Below are 17,249 nucleotides of genomic sequence, written 5' to 3' on the forward strand. Positions count from 1 at the left end.
AAAATGATGGTTATTGATGTTGTTTATTGAATAGTACTGTAGATAAAAGAAATGTAGTTGTACGATGAATATTTTCTTTTACCATTGGCTTCACAGCTCCAAGTACAAGCCTTACAAAAAAACACAATAAAGGTCAAAAAATATGATAGCAAAATTTTGAAACTTTTCACAGCAAAGCTGGGCATGGGAAAACGGCTGAAGCTGGGTGTGCTGAACTTCGAGCCTGAAAGTAAATCACATCATGCTAACGGTTAAGCTTTTATGACAAGACAGCTTAAAAAAATATCGTTTAGTTTTAGTTTGTGCTGAAACATAATGTAGCAACCGGGACAGGCTACTGACACTTGACTTAAAAATCTTTATCCATAGACTGAGAAAACGTAATCTTGGCAGCTCATACATAAGCTGCCTGTACTTAAAAAGGCTTTGAACCACTTTCACGTAGGCTTGGTAATGAAGTTTGACGAGTTAAGTTTCTTTTTGCTGCCGCTGCTTGTAATTTACACCCATCCACTAGTTACCACTAAATGGGCGACTACCCTTGAAGGACATGCCAAGAGCTGCACGATCGCCAGTGCTTGGTATTGTCATTGCTACTCTTGAGAATGACACGTAGACCTAATGCTTAACCTGTTTACTAGGGTGGCTCATTTTCCTTGATGTTCTTTAAATTTTTTGTCAGTTTGAAATAATGTTCCATTTTGCTCACTGATATTTGTAAACCAAAAATTTTTGTTGGGTTTTGACCTTTGACCCTGGTTCACCCCAGGAGAAATTCTGAATTTTTCTGAAAAATTAGTAAATTTCGAAGTGGTTTAGCAATATCTGAAGAGGGGATTTCTCAAAATTTGACCACGTGATTTTGACGTCACTTCCTCTGTTAACTTTCACGTGGAACATCTTCAGTCTTCACCCTACTCCAAGTCTGTGAGTCACTAATAGTGTATGCGTTTAGTGTCATTTTAGTTGATTTTACAGCCTTTTCGTAGTCAGTGAATTTATAATACAGACCAACAAAAAAATTTGGCACAAAAGATGAGAGTCATTATAGAGTATTTCAGGGCACCTCATTCCGAAAATGCACTTAGTTTTTTCGAATTGGCTCTAGTTTTCGAGATATTCGACAATGAAAATATTTTTGAAATCGTTTCTCAAAAGCTCTGAATTAGTAAATTACTTAATTTCAGCCCTGTTTACCATTATGATGTCATAGTTGCACTTGTCTAGTCCAATTGGTTCATACTGCAGGAAAGTTCAAAACGCAAGCAAAGGTTGAAAAGAACTGTGTTTAACGTAAGGGAGACATAAATATTCAATGAAAACAGTTGTGAATCAGTAGGCCTACATCACAAGAAAAATATCCCGAAAGTCATGTGTTTATGAATGCAGCTTTATATTGAATAGGTAGGCCTATACTGAAATGGATACCGTACTGTACAAATGAAATTTTATTTTAAAGCCTTTACTAAGGCCAAGTCTTTGCTGCAAGAAGTTTTTTTCTGGTCTATAGGCTAAATAAATGGCATATAGGCTAATAAAATATGCCTTTGACAAGTAGGATGCTGTACAAACAACCCAGATATATTTTGCTGCATGAGGCAACGCAGAGGAGCAACGCATTCTGCGATAGATACAGCGCTATATAAAAACAAGCATTATTATTATTATTACTTTGACATGAAGCTGGGTGATCAAGATAAGTTCTGGGTTCCTCCTATAAAGTATGCAAACATTGCACGCAAACCCGTTTCTGGGCTCAAGGCTAAGAAGATCAGAGTGCCATGGCATAAAGAAAGCCGTGGCATCACCATGAAAATTGATACTTCTGCACGGTGAGGATGTTCGAAGGAAGTTGGAACATTATATTCACATGGAGTGTGCAAGGCAGTCATTGCATGGACGTTGCTATTTCTGTTTTTTGTTTGCCCTCTCTAGTTTCAAGTGGTGATTTGCTTGAAACAATAGAAAAACCGGCATGACTGAGAGTAACCTCAATACCTTCAGTAGTGTTTTGGAGCAAGGTCAAGTTTTTTCTCAAAACCATTTCTACCACCTACTGTAGTAGTTAAAGATTTAGTTATCAAAAGTGGTAGCTGGAATCTTGGCTCCTCATCTCGATCAACATGGCATTCTTGACTCCAAGGCCAAGATTACGTTCTTCCGCAGCAAGGATAAAATTCTAAGCAGCTACTTTACTGAATAAAATAACTTTGTATTCTGTAATTATATAAATGGCCTTCATACCTTGATGGGGTGTTGCTCAGTAGGCCAATCATAATAAAGAGTTGCGTTTGTTCATCGATAGCTTTGTTTTGCTTATTTGTCTAGTTTGTTAAGCAAAACAATGTATGCATTTTGTTTGTACTTAGTAGCTTACTTAGTAAGTCTGATACTGTTGAAGTCAACAAATATATTAATGCAAAACGAAAGTTATAGATTCTACATCTTGTATTCTCAGGCTTACTTCACATCATATTTTGATTGTTACTAGGCCAGTAAACGTTAAATAGCTGTTTGTTTGGGTTGTAATCAACGTGATTGGTTCCAAATAGCGTTTATACAACTCAGAAATGTGCCTGGGATTACTTCCAGTTTTTGTCTATGTAGTAAACGACACGACGTTAAATCTATAGGGCCTCAAAATTACGAAAAAAATATTTTTGCTGTAACTCAAAAACTAGAGCCAATTCGAGAAAACTTAGTGCATTTTCAGAATCAGGGGCCTCGAAATACCTTAAAATGACCTTAAAATGACTGCCTTTATATAAAAAAAAGTTTTGTTGGCCTGTGAAAATCGATAAACATCGTCAAATGATTCAAAAAACTGAAAGCAGTATATATTTACTACGGTGAAGGGTGCACAAAGAAAATCATGTCTGAAATGGGGTAGAACTCGATATTTTGAGAGTAATACAGGTGTCAGTGTTCATGGAGCTGCTAATTAAACCACTTTGCTTGCTACAAGTTTGTGTTACTGCCTCTTATTGTGTCCATTAAGATGCTAGAGTGCATTAGAAGATAGCGGGTGAGCAGTTTCAGAAATAAGCGAAAATTCGATATTTTGAAAAAATTCAAACCAGGTGAACCAGGGTCAAACGTTAATATTTTTTTGTGAAAATTGGTGTAGGAGATACATTTACCAAAAGGAACAATATTCCAAACTGACGAAAAGTTTAAAAGAAAAAAAAAATTTTTTCGAGATTTTGCGCCAGCCTACTGTTTACTCTTATCTACACTTCCTGTCAACGATCGCCAAACTATTGCAGAACTTTTAAAGAAGAATAATAAGCCTACCGATACCCTACTAATACCAGTGGCTTATGATACAATTATTCACAAATTGTGAAATTTGATGCATTGGAGTAGACTAGGCCTATGTCTTAAAATAAAGTCGTTGCTTTATCGAACAGTTGTTATTTTTATCATAAGTTTATGTGACAATTATTCTGAGTGTTGTATGAACTCAAGCTGACGAAGTGTTTTGCAAAACAGTTTTATTACTTACGATTAAACGCAGCGGAATCCAAACAATCCAGTTAATCTGCATTCCTGCGGGGCCCTGCATAGTGGGTAGCATCTGTTGGCAGCACGATTAACTGCAAAACATTAACAAGTCAGCATTGAGAATTGAAAGCAGAGAAACATAAGCCTATCTACAGTCACAGAAGGTCGGCGTATATAGGACCAAGGCAGTTGAGAGGATAATTCGGACCTGGTAGCCTACCAATTAGATCCTCGGGCCCAAATCAAAAGATTTGGAGGTGGTGTCTTCAATTAAGTTTCCGGCCCCTTGAAAAGGTTATGGGCCCCTAGAATCATCCCAGGCTTGGGTCCAAAAGTACCTACTGGATTCAGCAACTAAAATTAACAGAGGAGTCCAAGGGTAGAAACTTTGAGACCCAGAATAAATTTATTAGCTCAAAATATTTCCAGGTGACCCAGAAATTTAAAGAAAATGATGCTTATAGTCTTTTATAGTGCATTTGTTTAGCGGTGTCATGTTTTTTTGGCCCTGAGAATGCCACTGGTACCGGTGCAATATAACCTGTCAACTGACCTGTATTTAGCTTTTAGCCACGCACATAGATCACTATTTCACGCAACAACTTCTAGGTCGCGTTATTGAGCTAGCTAGAGCAATAGCGACAAGCCTATCTTGAACAAATTAGACTTTAACGTATGGCGTTAATTTACCTGAACAATCTGCTCCTGATCTGCTGAACGGACATATGCAAGAAGGTATTCCAGTAACACGAGACACTGCGCATCTTCCACCATAAAGACATGGGAAAGAACACTGTGGTGAAGAGGGGTTAGTGACGATTGGTTGTGTATTTCCATTTTCTCCAACACCAAAGTTTGTTTCTTCTATGACTTCTACTCCGGTGTTCAAGGATGCTGAAAATAGTTTATGAGCAATTGAAGAGATCTATGAGGTGTAAATTTTTCAATACAGTAAAAGTATGTAGACCTATTGCACATGGGTTTTTAGGCAATGCACGACCAATTTTTGTCTACAACAATTATGTGCAAATCCAAATTTGAGCTTCAGTTTTAATCTTTTCGGTTTTACTTTCTTTGCATTCAAACTTCCCCACTTCAGCTCGGATGACGTACTTGTACACAAAGAAAAGGTTTTGCTGGAAGACGGCGGACGTAGGCCTACATCTACGCATTTTGGTACATGACAAAAAGACGGCGGACGTATATTTACGCATATATTTACGCATTACGCAGATATATACGTCTTTCGAAAATTCAAATGTTTAAATTATTTTTGGAAACAGTATGTCTTGTTCTTTAGGGGAAACACCGGAAAATGTTAAACTTAATCCCGTCTGAACGACATCGCTGTCGGTAAACAATTCCGTCGCAAGTGGTTAGCCTACTACTACAAACTGTCGCAATCCTCTATGGGCCAATAACCTAATCGTTAAACTATTCAACTTTCTCAAAAAAAACATTTTGTAGTAGCTTACAGACAAATTTTTAGGCTATAGGCCTAGTGTTTTGTATACGAATTTGTTTAGATTATATTGTGTTGCGGTAAAGTTATAAGACAAGAAAATCGAAATTTCATAATAGGCTATCCATATCTTCTTTCAAACCAAACTTTTTTTGATATGATCTTCTTTCAAAACACTGTTTTCGTTTCGTTGTAAAATTTGTCTTTAATTTTTCTGAAGGTGTTGCAACCGTGCCAATTTTTTTTCCTCAAACACATTTTAACGTTCCCGTTTTGTCGCTTCTACCTTTCTCAAGACTTTTGCCATGTTGACGTGTATTGCTTTTTGCTGTGATCGTCGAAAATATAAACAGCTGAACTGAAATGATTTCCCACTTAATCGGGCTTAAAAGTCTTTAGCAAATGTAAGTTCGTCTAGACACAAAACTTGTTGCCCTGATATAGTTTCAATTAAATTATTGATAAAAAATAATTCCTTTCAAGCAAATAAAATTCGTTTCAAACTTTCCTGATGGTGGAGGCAATAGAACTTACCTTCGTTGGGACAATCATTAAGGAAAACACAACGAGTTCCACTTATTAGATATCCGCCAGGACAACCACAACCAGGAACGCACACATCAGTATCACAACGCACGTTCAAGAGCCTGTTTTCGCATGTGCGATTGCACAAACAGTTTGTTGATGTAAGGTCACCAGGGCATTCTCCTCTTGGTCCAAAACCATTCCGATCTGTTACTATTTCAGTTGGAGGCACAGTAAAAGCGGTTGTCGTAGTAGCCCTGGTAGTCGTCACAGTGACTGCAGAATTGCCTCCTAAATAAGTAAATTCACACATTAGACATCAGACTGCTTCTTTTTTTTAGCATATAGGACTGTCAACCTCAGAATGCTAAAAAAGGCTAAATTGCAAAAGAATAGCAAATAAGTTTAGACTGGCGGAATTGCAAAATCATATTTTGCTAATCTATTCTTATCGGGTCGTTCATAAAAGTTTTCATTTAGCTTAATTCTACCCAAAGCCTAGCTACAACACTCTAATTTCTAATTTTCAGAATTTACAGAAGCTGTTAAATTTGAACAATGATTATGCCTAATGGGACCAGTAAATTTTGAAGAAATGAAATTCTAATCAAAAGGTATTTTTGTCATTTAACTCGTTTCATGGCCACCTAAAGATACGGCCTGATTTGTCACATTTTGCAGAAATTTCCAGGTTTTTCTAACTTTGGGCAAACGTTTAAATAAATTTTTCAAAAAACTAGGTTTTTACGCTTTCTTTATTCTTTTCCCCAGATGACACAATTAGACCGAGAGCCTACGACAGAAGATTTCACCCCATAAGGTACAAAAGGTTTGAGCCCTTGAAGTTACTGGGGTCAACCATGTCACTCACAAAAAGTATGGAAGATTGACCGCACCGGGTGGATCTGGACCCTAGAGCCCCCTAAAAAGCCCAAAAAGGGGGTTAATTTCACCCCATAAGGTACATGGACCAAACTTGGTGAAAACGAAGTTCTATGTCAGGACATCACAAAAATATCAAATCTAACAATATTTTCGAGTGGAAAGGTGATGTAAGACTCCCCCCAAAGTGACCCCCCAGGGGGTTAATTTCACCCCATAAGGTACATGGACCAAAGTTGGTCAAAACGAAGTCTTATGTCAGGACATCACAAAAATATCAAATCTAACAATATTTTCGGGTGGAAAGGTGATGTAAGATGCCTTCAAAGTGACTTCCCTTAATGTGACCCCCTCGGAAGGTTTATTCCACCCCATAAGGTACATGGACCAAACTTGGTCAAAATGAAGTCTTATGTCAGGACATCACAAAAATATCAAATCTAACAATATTTTCGGGTGGAAAGGTGATGTAAGATGCCTTCAAAGTGACTTTCCTTAATGTGACCCCCTCGGAAGGTTTATTCCACCCCATAAGGTACATGGACCAAACTTGGTCAAAATGAAGTCTTATGTCAGGACATCACAAAAATATCAAATCTAACAATATTTTCGGGTGGAAAGGTGGTGTAAGATGACTTCAAAGTGACTTTCCTTAATGTGACCCCCTCGGAAGGTGTATTTCACCCCGTAAAGTACATGGACCAAACTTGGTCAAAACGAAGTCTTATGTCAGGACATCACAAAAATATCAAATCTAACAATATTTTCGGGTGGAAAGGTGATGTAAGATGTCATCAAAGTGACCCCCAGAGGGTTTATTTCACCATAGAGTAGGCCTACATGGACCAAACGTGGTCAAAACGAAGTCTTCTAGGGCACCACAAAATATCAAATCTAACAATACTCTCAGTTGGAAAGGTGATAAAAGACCTACCCAAAAGTGAATCTCCTCCTATAGTTTAATTTACTTCATCCCTTTCTCGAACCAACCTTGGTGTAACGAAAGTGCTATGCCAGGACAGTACGAATGGATTAAATTTAAAAATATTTTTATATAGGTTTTGATGAAATACATTCACAAGCTGTCCCATGATGCATGAAATGGAACTATAGCCTACTTTACACAAAGTTTTTGTATAAATCATATTAAGTCAATCGAAAAAAGGCAACAGGACATGACAATACATGGCTTTGTAACACCAAAAACAGAAAGTACATAAGAAGCATATAGGCTACAGTAGCCAGAAAATTGATCCAAGATCTTGATACCACCACTAAATGTGGACTTAATCGAACAACTGACTATCCAAATCAAAACGTTTCGAAATGAATCATTTGGAACGTTAATTTAGGCAGTAATGAACATTTTCCAGCTGCTACAATAAATAACCCAATAAACCCAATGTAGTAAATTTTTGTTTAATGCCATTTGCTTCATGTCTCCAATCAGTTATTGTAACTGTTCATTCATAAACAGAGATTGTTTGTGTAAATGTAAACGGTAACTCAATTGGTTAGCGCGTCACTTCTGGAACGAAGAAGCTTCAAGATCAATAGCGGCGCTGGTTCGACTCTCGGGGTGTGCGCTTGAGCAACGCACGTTAAGGGCTGCTCTCCATTCAGCGGCATCTAATGGATGGAATAATTCCCCGACAACAAGCCTTCAACAATCGGAAACTTCACTCTGTCAATCTCGGTGACCGGGCCTGCGCCAGTGATTCAAAGCCTCTACAAGTATGCGAAACTGCCAGGATTAAGCTCTGCAAGAAGCTTTCCCAGTCCGAGGATAAAGATTCAATCAATCAATCAATCACTGGTGTCGCTTTTACTTTCTTCGTCTTATTCTTCAGATTCATACAATTCTCCTGTTATATACAGAGAAATAAAGACTGTACGAAACAATTGCTATTATGCACTACAGATATGCGTAACATACAATAGTAATTTTATTATCTTTTACAGACGTCTATTTTTCTTCGAATAATGCAACATTGCAACTTACTATTAACTGGAAAAAGTTCAACATTTATTTGTTATTTAGTGCACCCAGGCATTTTTCTCAAGATTGCAGAAACTATTGGTTATAGGTTCCTAAAACGAAACTTTACAGCCAGTTATTGGCTAATGTTTACAGTAAGAAAGTAAACGACTGATAGACCAGGAGAAAGTTTTATATTTATAAAGGGTAACCCAAGCGACATCCAATGCTGTTTACCTTCTTCTTGACTTTCCTGGATGAGATCAGATTCCACGCAGAGACATCTAAAGATGCTTTATACCTTTACCTTCAAACCACACCACTTTATAAGAACCTCCTTCTTCTTTCCAGCCATACTCTAGCAGCAACGTTGCTGCTTGTTCACTTCTAGTTGAAGATAACCACCATCTTGTGATGAGATGTGTGCGCCTTGTCTTCTGGAGAAGTACTCGTAAACAAAGTGGTAGAGTACTACTATCTACAGTAGCTTCTGGTATGCATGATATCCTTTCATTTTCTTTTTTGGGTTTGTAGCCGTCTAAAAACATTTGTAAACGGACTTCGTTGACATAATTAATTTTCTTGTTTTTGTACATGTTACACACAAAGTTCTCTATGGCGATGATAGTGTCTTCACTAATTTCTTTGTCGTGTCCGAGTTGGCTAAAAGCTGCCTGCGCTTCGTGGTTTCCTTGGAGTAATTTCAGCGGCCGCACTTTCCCTTTCCTGCTAAATGACGAGGTGTAATCAGAATCTGTAAAGGCATGATATGCAGGTAAACACTTGCAAATCGTCACTCCAAGTGCGGTAGGCCTATGCAGCTGGTTGATGTTGATGTACCGCTGCGTGTTATTGCTTTGCAAGCCAGCTTCTATCCATATCTTTAATGAAGGATCAAAAGTTCCATAGCAACCTAAGCCAATTACAAGACAGTCAGTGTCAGACGTGCGGATAACCACATTGCTTGGGGCTGGTACATCGCAGACAGCTTGCTTTATCTCTGTATATAACAGGAGAATTGTATGAATCTGAAGAATAAGATGAAGAAAGTGAAAGCGACAGCAGTGACAATGAAGAATAAAGAAACGACCGTTTACATTTACACGAACAATCTCTGTTTATGAATGAACAGTTACGATAACTGATTGGAGACATGAAGCAAATGGCATTAAATAAAAATTTACTGCATTGGGTTTATTAGGTTATTTATTGTAGCAGCTGGAAAATGTTCATTACTGCCTAAATTAACGTTCCAAATGATTCATTTCGAAACGTTTTGATTTGGATAGTCAGTTGTTCGATTAAGTCCACATTTAGTGGTGGTATCAAGATCTTGGATCAATTTTCTGGCTACTGTAGCCTATATGCTTCTTGTGTACTTTCTGTTTTTGGTGTTACAAAGCCATGTATTGTCATGTCCTGTTGCCTTTTTTCGATTGACTTAATATGATTTATACAAAAACTTTGTGTAAAGTAGGCTATAGTTCCATTTCTTGCATCATGGGACAGCTTGTGAATGTATTTCATCAAAACCTATATAAAAATATTTTTAAATTTAATCCATTCGTACTGTCCTGGCATAGCACTTTCGTTACACCAAGGTTGGTTCGAGAAAGGGATGAAGTAAATTAAACTATAGGAGGAGATTCACTTTTGGGTAGGTCTTTTATCACCTTTCCAACTGAGAGTATTGTTAGATTTGATATTTTGTGGTGCCCTAGAAGACTTCGTTTTGACCACGTTTGGTCCATGTACTCTATGGTGAAATAAACCCTCTGGGGGTCACTTTGATGACATCTTACATCACCTTTCCACCCGAAAATATTGTTAGATTTGATATTTTTGTGATGTCCTGACATAAGACTTCGTTTTGACCAAGTTTGGTCCATGTACTTTATGGGGTGAAATACACCTTCCGAGGGGGTCACATTAAGGAAAGTCACTTTGAAGTCATCTTACACCACCTTTCCACCCGAAAATATTGTTAGATTTGATATTTTTGTGATGTCCTGACATAAGACTTCATTTTGACCAAGTTTGGTCCATGTACCTTATGGGGTGGAATAAACCTTCCGAGGGGGTCACATTAAGGGAAGTCACTTTGAAGGCATCTTACATCACCTTTCCACCCGAAAATATTGTTAGATTTGATATTTTTGTGATGTCCTGACATAAGACTTCGTTTTGACCAACTTTGGTCCATGTACCTTATGGGGTGAAATTAACCCCCTGGGGGGTCACTTTGGGGGGAGTCTTACATCACCTTTCCACTCGAAAATATTGTTAGATTTGATATTTTTGTGATGTCCTGACATAGAACTTCGTTTTCACCAAGTTTGGTCCATGTACCTTATGGGGTGAAATTAACCCCCTTTTTGGGCTTTTTAGGGGGCTCTAGGGTCCAGATCCACCCGGTGCGGTCAATCTTCCATACTTTTTGTGAGTGACATGGTTGACCCCAGTAACTTCAAGGGGTCAAACCTTTTGTACCTTATGGGGTGAAATCTTCTGTCGTAGGCTCCCAGACTAAATAGGTTTTAACATTCTCACATGTTGAAAAACAAAGAAAATTTGATTTCGAAGATTTTAATCAGACTGTTAATTTTCAATAACAGTCTGATTTTGCGTTTTTCAACTTACTTTTTCTCATTTGCTACTGCTTCTCCGAGGCAACAAAACAGTTTTATGTCATTAGGAAACCACAAAAAGTAAAAACATCTCAAAAAATGTCAGTCAACCACTAACAGTAGCTGTAATCAAAATCTGCAAAATGTGACAAATCAGGCCGCATCTCCAGGTGGCCATGCTCGTTTCTTTTGTTTGTCGTATCCAGGCTTACACCTGGTGGTTGAAGATTTAGATTAAGTGGAAGGGAAGGCAAGGAAGCCAATCTTCGTGTCCACTTTCAGGCATGCCTTTAAGTGTCCTGCCAAAGACACAGCTGTATGCTCTTGAGCGGTGTCAAAGCGGCGCCCTTTCGATGGCCGTTCCAGGGCTCTCACCACTCGGCTATAGCCCATTAGCCCATGGCCTATAAGTTAAGCGACTTTGCGGGCAAAATGACTGAATAAAAGCGTTTAAAATAATTTGCAACAGCAGTAAAAAAAATTGTAGTGTTTCAAATCATTCAGATACAGTAGTCTTGAGAATTGAATAGACCAACATCAACGTTTTAAAAAACTAAGATGCAGTGATAATGATAATTAAATAGCCTAATTAACGGCTCGGTGGTTTAGTGGTCAGTGCTTCTGCCTCTGAATCGGTAGGCTTGGGTTCGATACCCTGTCGGGTCATACTAAAGACCTTTTAAAAATGGTACTGAATCTTATTCCTGCTTGGCACTGAGCAATAGAATGGATTCGGGTAATAATGTACTCAGTTGCGCCTCTATACGGCTGCATTGACACTGTCTGCTTTGTAAAGCGCTGAGGAGCAACGCAGTCTGAGATGGACACAGTGCTATATAAAAACAAGCATTATTATTACATCTCGGTAATGTAACTTATTAACTGCAATGTAGCTTATGCATTATTATTCCACATTTCGACAATACATTCTAGTTTTCATGTAAAATATTGATAAATTTACCTGGGGCAAAACATTGTGAAGATAAAACGCATTGGTTGGCTTCATTGACAAAATATCCTCTGGGACAAGCGCATCCTACTCGGCATCGGTACGGACACGGCGGTGGACGAGTTTCTTGACCGCAGAAGATATCACAGCGAGCGCAACGAGTACGAATTCTTCCTCCAAAACAACCTACAAAATGTTTACAAAGTTGAGGGATTATTGGCATCACATGAACACACCTCACTGTGTATGTTAACTTAAGTCATAGCCGATAAATACACTTCAGAAATTTTTGAAAAAATCTACTTTATGGAGAGGAGGTTTATCCCAAGGACGTAGCCACAGGAGAGGCTAAGAGGAAGGCAACATTTTGCATCTTTCTCCAAAAAATATTTTTAGTGTTATTACAACGTTTTAATACCATTGTAATTCATGTTAAATAATGTTTGCCCCTCAAAAAGTTGCTTTTTCCCTTCTTTCTTGTTTTTCTAGTTACGTCACTGATTTACTCTCTTGCAAATACAACTTTAAAGCGACTACAACAAAAGCTAATGAAGCTTTGAGAAAAAACGTAGTTGAGTTTAAATATCCGTAGCACTAGCCTAGATACAAGATGAGGATGCTGGATGCAGATGACTTGTGCTATTATTACTCCGCAACTGAGAAAATAAACCACCACGCAAAGGTTGCTTTAATCAAGATAACTTGACAAAATGTACAAACTCAACACTCTGCATATGTAGATCAGTTATTGTTGAATGTTTAAAAGATTCCACATAAGACATCAGGAACTGAAACGTTATGGCCTATTGTTTCGTATTTATATGTGATTTATTTAAGAAAAATGCTGCGTTTTCATTTTCAGTGCTATAATAGTTTTCGAAACGTTTGTACGCTGAAGATAAATTTATCACGCTACTTTTGTTTGCCACACTAAATTTTCCGTTTTTGCCATACCTCAAAACATGCTGCTTAGCCTGAAATTCGTTTTTTGTTTGATTTGATTTTGTTTAATTTCGAGTTACTTTTCTGTGAAAAAGTTTCATTTTTTGACTATACAATCCTTACGAATAACTATGCTTCTTAGGCTACATTGTGAAGCAACATGGCTCTATCATTAAAGATAGAGTTGCATACCCGATGACGTGGCTGGCGTTACAACATATGGGTTGGTTGCTAGTCCTTGTCCAGATTGAGAGGTTTGCGTTGTGGTCAGCTGTGGTCTTTGAATGACAGGTCTGGGGTTGAAAAGAGAGTTCCTGGCGTTTTCTTGTGCACATGCTAACGCACCCAAACATGTACCACTTTGTCCGCGAAATAATCCAGGCCTACAGGAACACCCTGGTCTACAGTTACGACAACCGAAAGGCTGATTGATGTCAGAGCATCTTTTTGTGCAACCGCAAATCATGTAAATTTGTCCGTTGTAGCATTCTGAAAAACATGTCACTTGTCAAAATTATGTACATAACAACACCTCTGCCCAAAAGTGCACAACTAAAACCAAGCTTAAGTGGGCCCAAAGAGTAACCCAAAGCAAGAGTTGTAAGATCTTTAAGTAAGCTATAAAGTATTTGAAATAGCGCATTTGCAGCATTGGATAGCCTTTTTTTATACGTTTGTAATAAAATAAAAACAACTAAGTGAAAAAACAATTCAAAACAAAAAAGTTTATAACCTACTGTAGTTTGTGCTCAAGGCTTTGTACTCATCCACTGTGCTATCATGGCGGACAACATGCTAAAGCTTAAATGGTTGAAATTAGCCCAGTTTGACAGCATATCCTGCTCTGAATATACTAAGCAGCAAGTGTATAGACTTGCTGGTAAGTAATGCAGAAAAGTGGCTTCTTAGAATTTTAGACTACTCATGACACTAAAACTCGAAGTTGCCAAGTGACCGTGCGATTTTAATATTTCATCCACAGGGCATTCACATTATTAACCCTGAACATGGAGAACTTGAATGGCTTTTTTATTCCATGTTAACGTTTTTGGCAACAACGTCAACGCACATTGTACACACTTTAAACACCTTATGATTATGAATACTGCAGCATGTAGCCTACTATCCTTTGAAATGGTCTCGGAACTGCATTCTTTGATGAAAATCACATTTTAAGTGGTAAATTATTATTCAAATTAGATAAAAGTATTGATAGTTTTAAATACATGTTAATGTCTACATATTGTAAGATTGATGCTGACACGGTTTGGTAACATCAACATCATTTATACACGTAAAACGACCTTCTAAAGACGTGCCTTGTGAAATACGAAAAATATCACGGTCCTTACAGTAGAGCTGCAAATAATCCCACCAATTTTGTCACCAAAGAATTTTGCAATATGAAAGCAACACATTTTGCTACTTAAACACGACACACTTGTCAAGGTGGCAGAATGTGTTTTTTTGGTGAGTTGGTGTTTTTCCAGGCAGTAAACATACAGAAAAGCGTTGACCAGCCGTCCAGGAGGTAACTTTTGATTGTTACTTTTTTTGATGTTTGTTACGATCTTTCAGTTGAGCTACAATTTCAAGGTTCAAGAAAAGTACGTTATTGAAAGACCTATAAACCAATTTAGTCAGAGTTGTACTTATAGGGATGGTAGCAGGATAATTTAGATTCAGTAACAATGAAATCCTCGAGCCTCAAATCAAAACACTTCTCAGCAAAACACATCATACCTAAGGAATATGCAGTGATTTCTTCAAACCGCCGGCCCCTTGGAAAGGCTACAGACCCTAAAAATTCCACCGGGTTCAAAAATAGCCTATCTCTTGGACCCCCTTGTTATTGTTACTGGATGATAGAAATGGTATCACACCGCCCTAAAGTTTCACTGCTCAGATGCTCAAGATCATAGCTGAGTAACGCATCACAACGTTTGAAACAAACACCAAACAAAATGCAACCAGCTTGATGACACACAACTAGGCTACTATTCATATAAAACGGCCAGCGGGTGTCCTGCACTGCAATACCCGCGCTCTCTGTGATGTCGTTCAATTAGCTCAACCGTTGTTACAGAAGCGGCAAACTAATGGCTTGAGGCTATGTTTCAGTGTCAGACAACCTGGGTTTAGGTTAGGATATTACAAAATACATTTTAAAACAAGTTAAACTTTTGACTTTTTAATTTTTACAAAAAGTTTTAACTTTTGTAAAGTAGTTATTTACAAATACGATGCATGCCAATAGAGTTCTTTTTTACAAGGGAGAGAGGGAGATTTAGTTTTATCTTCAATTAATTGGAATTTCAACGTTTTTGAGAAACTAAAAATAGAACAACATTTTTGTTTGTTGTATGAAAAATTAAAATTGTTTTCAAAGGGTAGAACTGATAGCATATTATAAATTTCACTTATCTTTAGTATGTTTAGTTGCTTACGTCTAGGATATCCTGGAATTCTTTGAAGATAGCTTGTAATGAATGAGTCAGTGCTAGTTGAACCAGTAAGAAGTCCTCCAAGTCCACCAAACTGTGAATTGAGTAAGCTACTGGTTGAGCTACCCAGGAGACTGGATAAGCTAAACTGGCCTTCTGCAAGTGGTAGTGTCATCAAAGCTATCCCCATCAGGGAGAAAACACACATCCATGCGTTACTCATTTTATTTATTTTGTTTATTGGCTATTCAAATATCCAAGGGCTGCAACAACCAATAATTAATACTGATACTTTCTAATAAAGTTTAATTTTTATATGTATTTGCTTTAATGGACTTCGGTTAAGCATTCTGTTACATGAGGTTAACAACCATGACCTAATGTTTACGTTACAATATTATTAGGACCACAAGTAAAGTGACAAGATAATAGGCGTTCATTCACGAAATAAATCCAGAATCTCCAGTTGCAGTCAGCTCAACAATCATACTGTGATCCTTTTGCTTGGAAAACGCATCATCATCAATAAACTGTACTACAAGCCAAGCGATCCAACGCTTCATGTCTACAACTGATAGATAATATTTGTCATGCAGACTTTCTTTTGAATCTGTGCAGCACTATTGCTATCAATGAAGTCAATTGAACCTGCCTTCCCCTTTGTTAAACGCTCTTATCAAAAAAACATTTTAGAAACATCGGTTATATTATCTTTCTGAGGATTTTCTATTAAACAATTTAGTTTTGATAAACATTGATTTGGTTGTAATTGCGACTCGTCGTCTTAAAAATTCTGGAAAAAAATAAAAACTTAGAGCTCATGAGCTGCTAGATTTTGGAGACTATTTCTCAAATTGTAACAAGTAATATAAAAACAGACGCTTTGTTCAATCGGTAAATGTGGATAGTAATTTTGTCATTGAATTAATGGGAATTTAAAGTTTACACAAAATGTTGCAGTGAAGTTGGAGACAAGCACAGGATTGCCTTTTTCTTCTTGTAGTGACATTTCAATTAACAACGGTCTATTGAGCCTTGTGAAAGGAAAAGTTCCTCCGACTTGGTGATAAACGACATTTGCGGTTGATATATGAGAATATCAACAAATCTGAACCCTTTAACTTTGATATAGTTCCCTCCGGCGATTATAAGCAATTGTGTTAGATCTGAAGCAAATCATGCGTGTCGCTTTCAATAAATCTTAATATGGTTTTATTTATTGTTAGGAATTTCTCAGAAACTGTGGTTAAATAAATTAGTTAAAAGAATTTTTTCTGTGCAAAATGCGCTACTGTACCATAATCAAGAAGTTATGGCATGAAGGGTGCTTAAAGTATGACTCAATTGTCGATGCCCTCAGGGGGTATTGCGATTAGATGTCGGAAGTATTCAACACTGTTAGGAAGTAAATAAACATTATATCACCTGAATAAAAAGTAGTTTATTAGGTATTGAGTAGGCCTGGTATATTCTTATGAAAAATACGTAGCCTACTCTTCTTTCATGTTTTAATCTTAAGTTAGGTAAACTCATAGCACACGCAGTAGCCTCAGCAGTTGAAAAGGATTCCACGGAGTAATTTTTTACCCTGACCCAGGACGACACAAAGGTCTGGAGTTTTTTGCAGGATCCCGAGAATTGGACGAAAATCTGTTTGCATCAGTTCCAGGGTTTTCTTATCTATATTATTACGCGAACGACCTGGCAATTCTCCACTCCACAAAGTAGTAGGTAAGCTTAAAAGACACCCTGAACCAGGATATAAACTCTCTCAGCCTATTTCCAGAAATAGCCGCTGAAACTCAAGCTTCCTATCTACTTAACCGGGAAGCCTGATCATGAGCTAAATGTTCTGAACAATTGAAAATCTCATTAGATAGATCTCTCACATACCGCCACCATTTGATGTCACTGCTCAAGAAGCTGTCATCGCGAG

At 37.6% G+C, this 17,249-nt stretch overlaps 1 protein-coding gene across 1 annotated transcript; it reads right to left on the minus strand.

Annotated features, from left to right (window-relative positions):
* Positions 1–14: 14 nt before the first annotated feature.
* On the minus strand, positions 15–15,568 carry LOC145785933 (zonadhesin-like). The gene is made up of 7 exons (XM_082597627.1): positions 15,317–15,568; positions 13,062–13,358; positions 11,940–12,113; positions 5,501–5,782; positions 4,195–4,398; positions 3,506–3,596; positions 15–223 (listed from the first exon to the last, which is right to left on the minus strand). The coding sequence occupies exons 1-6, from the start codon at positions 15,534–15,536 to the stop codon at positions 3,508–3,510; spliced, it is 1,266 nt and encodes a 421-aa protein (XP_082453753.1). The 5' UTR covers positions 15,537–15,568; the 3' UTR covers positions 15–223; positions 3,506–3,507.
* Between the last annotated feature and the right edge of the window lie 1,681 nt (positions 15,569–17,249).

The sequence above is a fragment of the Aplidium turbinatum genome, chromosome 16 (genome assembly GCF_918807975.1).
Source record: "Aplidium turbinatum chromosome 16, kaAplTurb1.1, whole genome shotgun sequence".
NCBI lineage: Eukaryota > Metazoa > Chordata > Ascidiacea > Aplousobranchia > Polyclinidae > Aplidium > Aplidium turbinatum.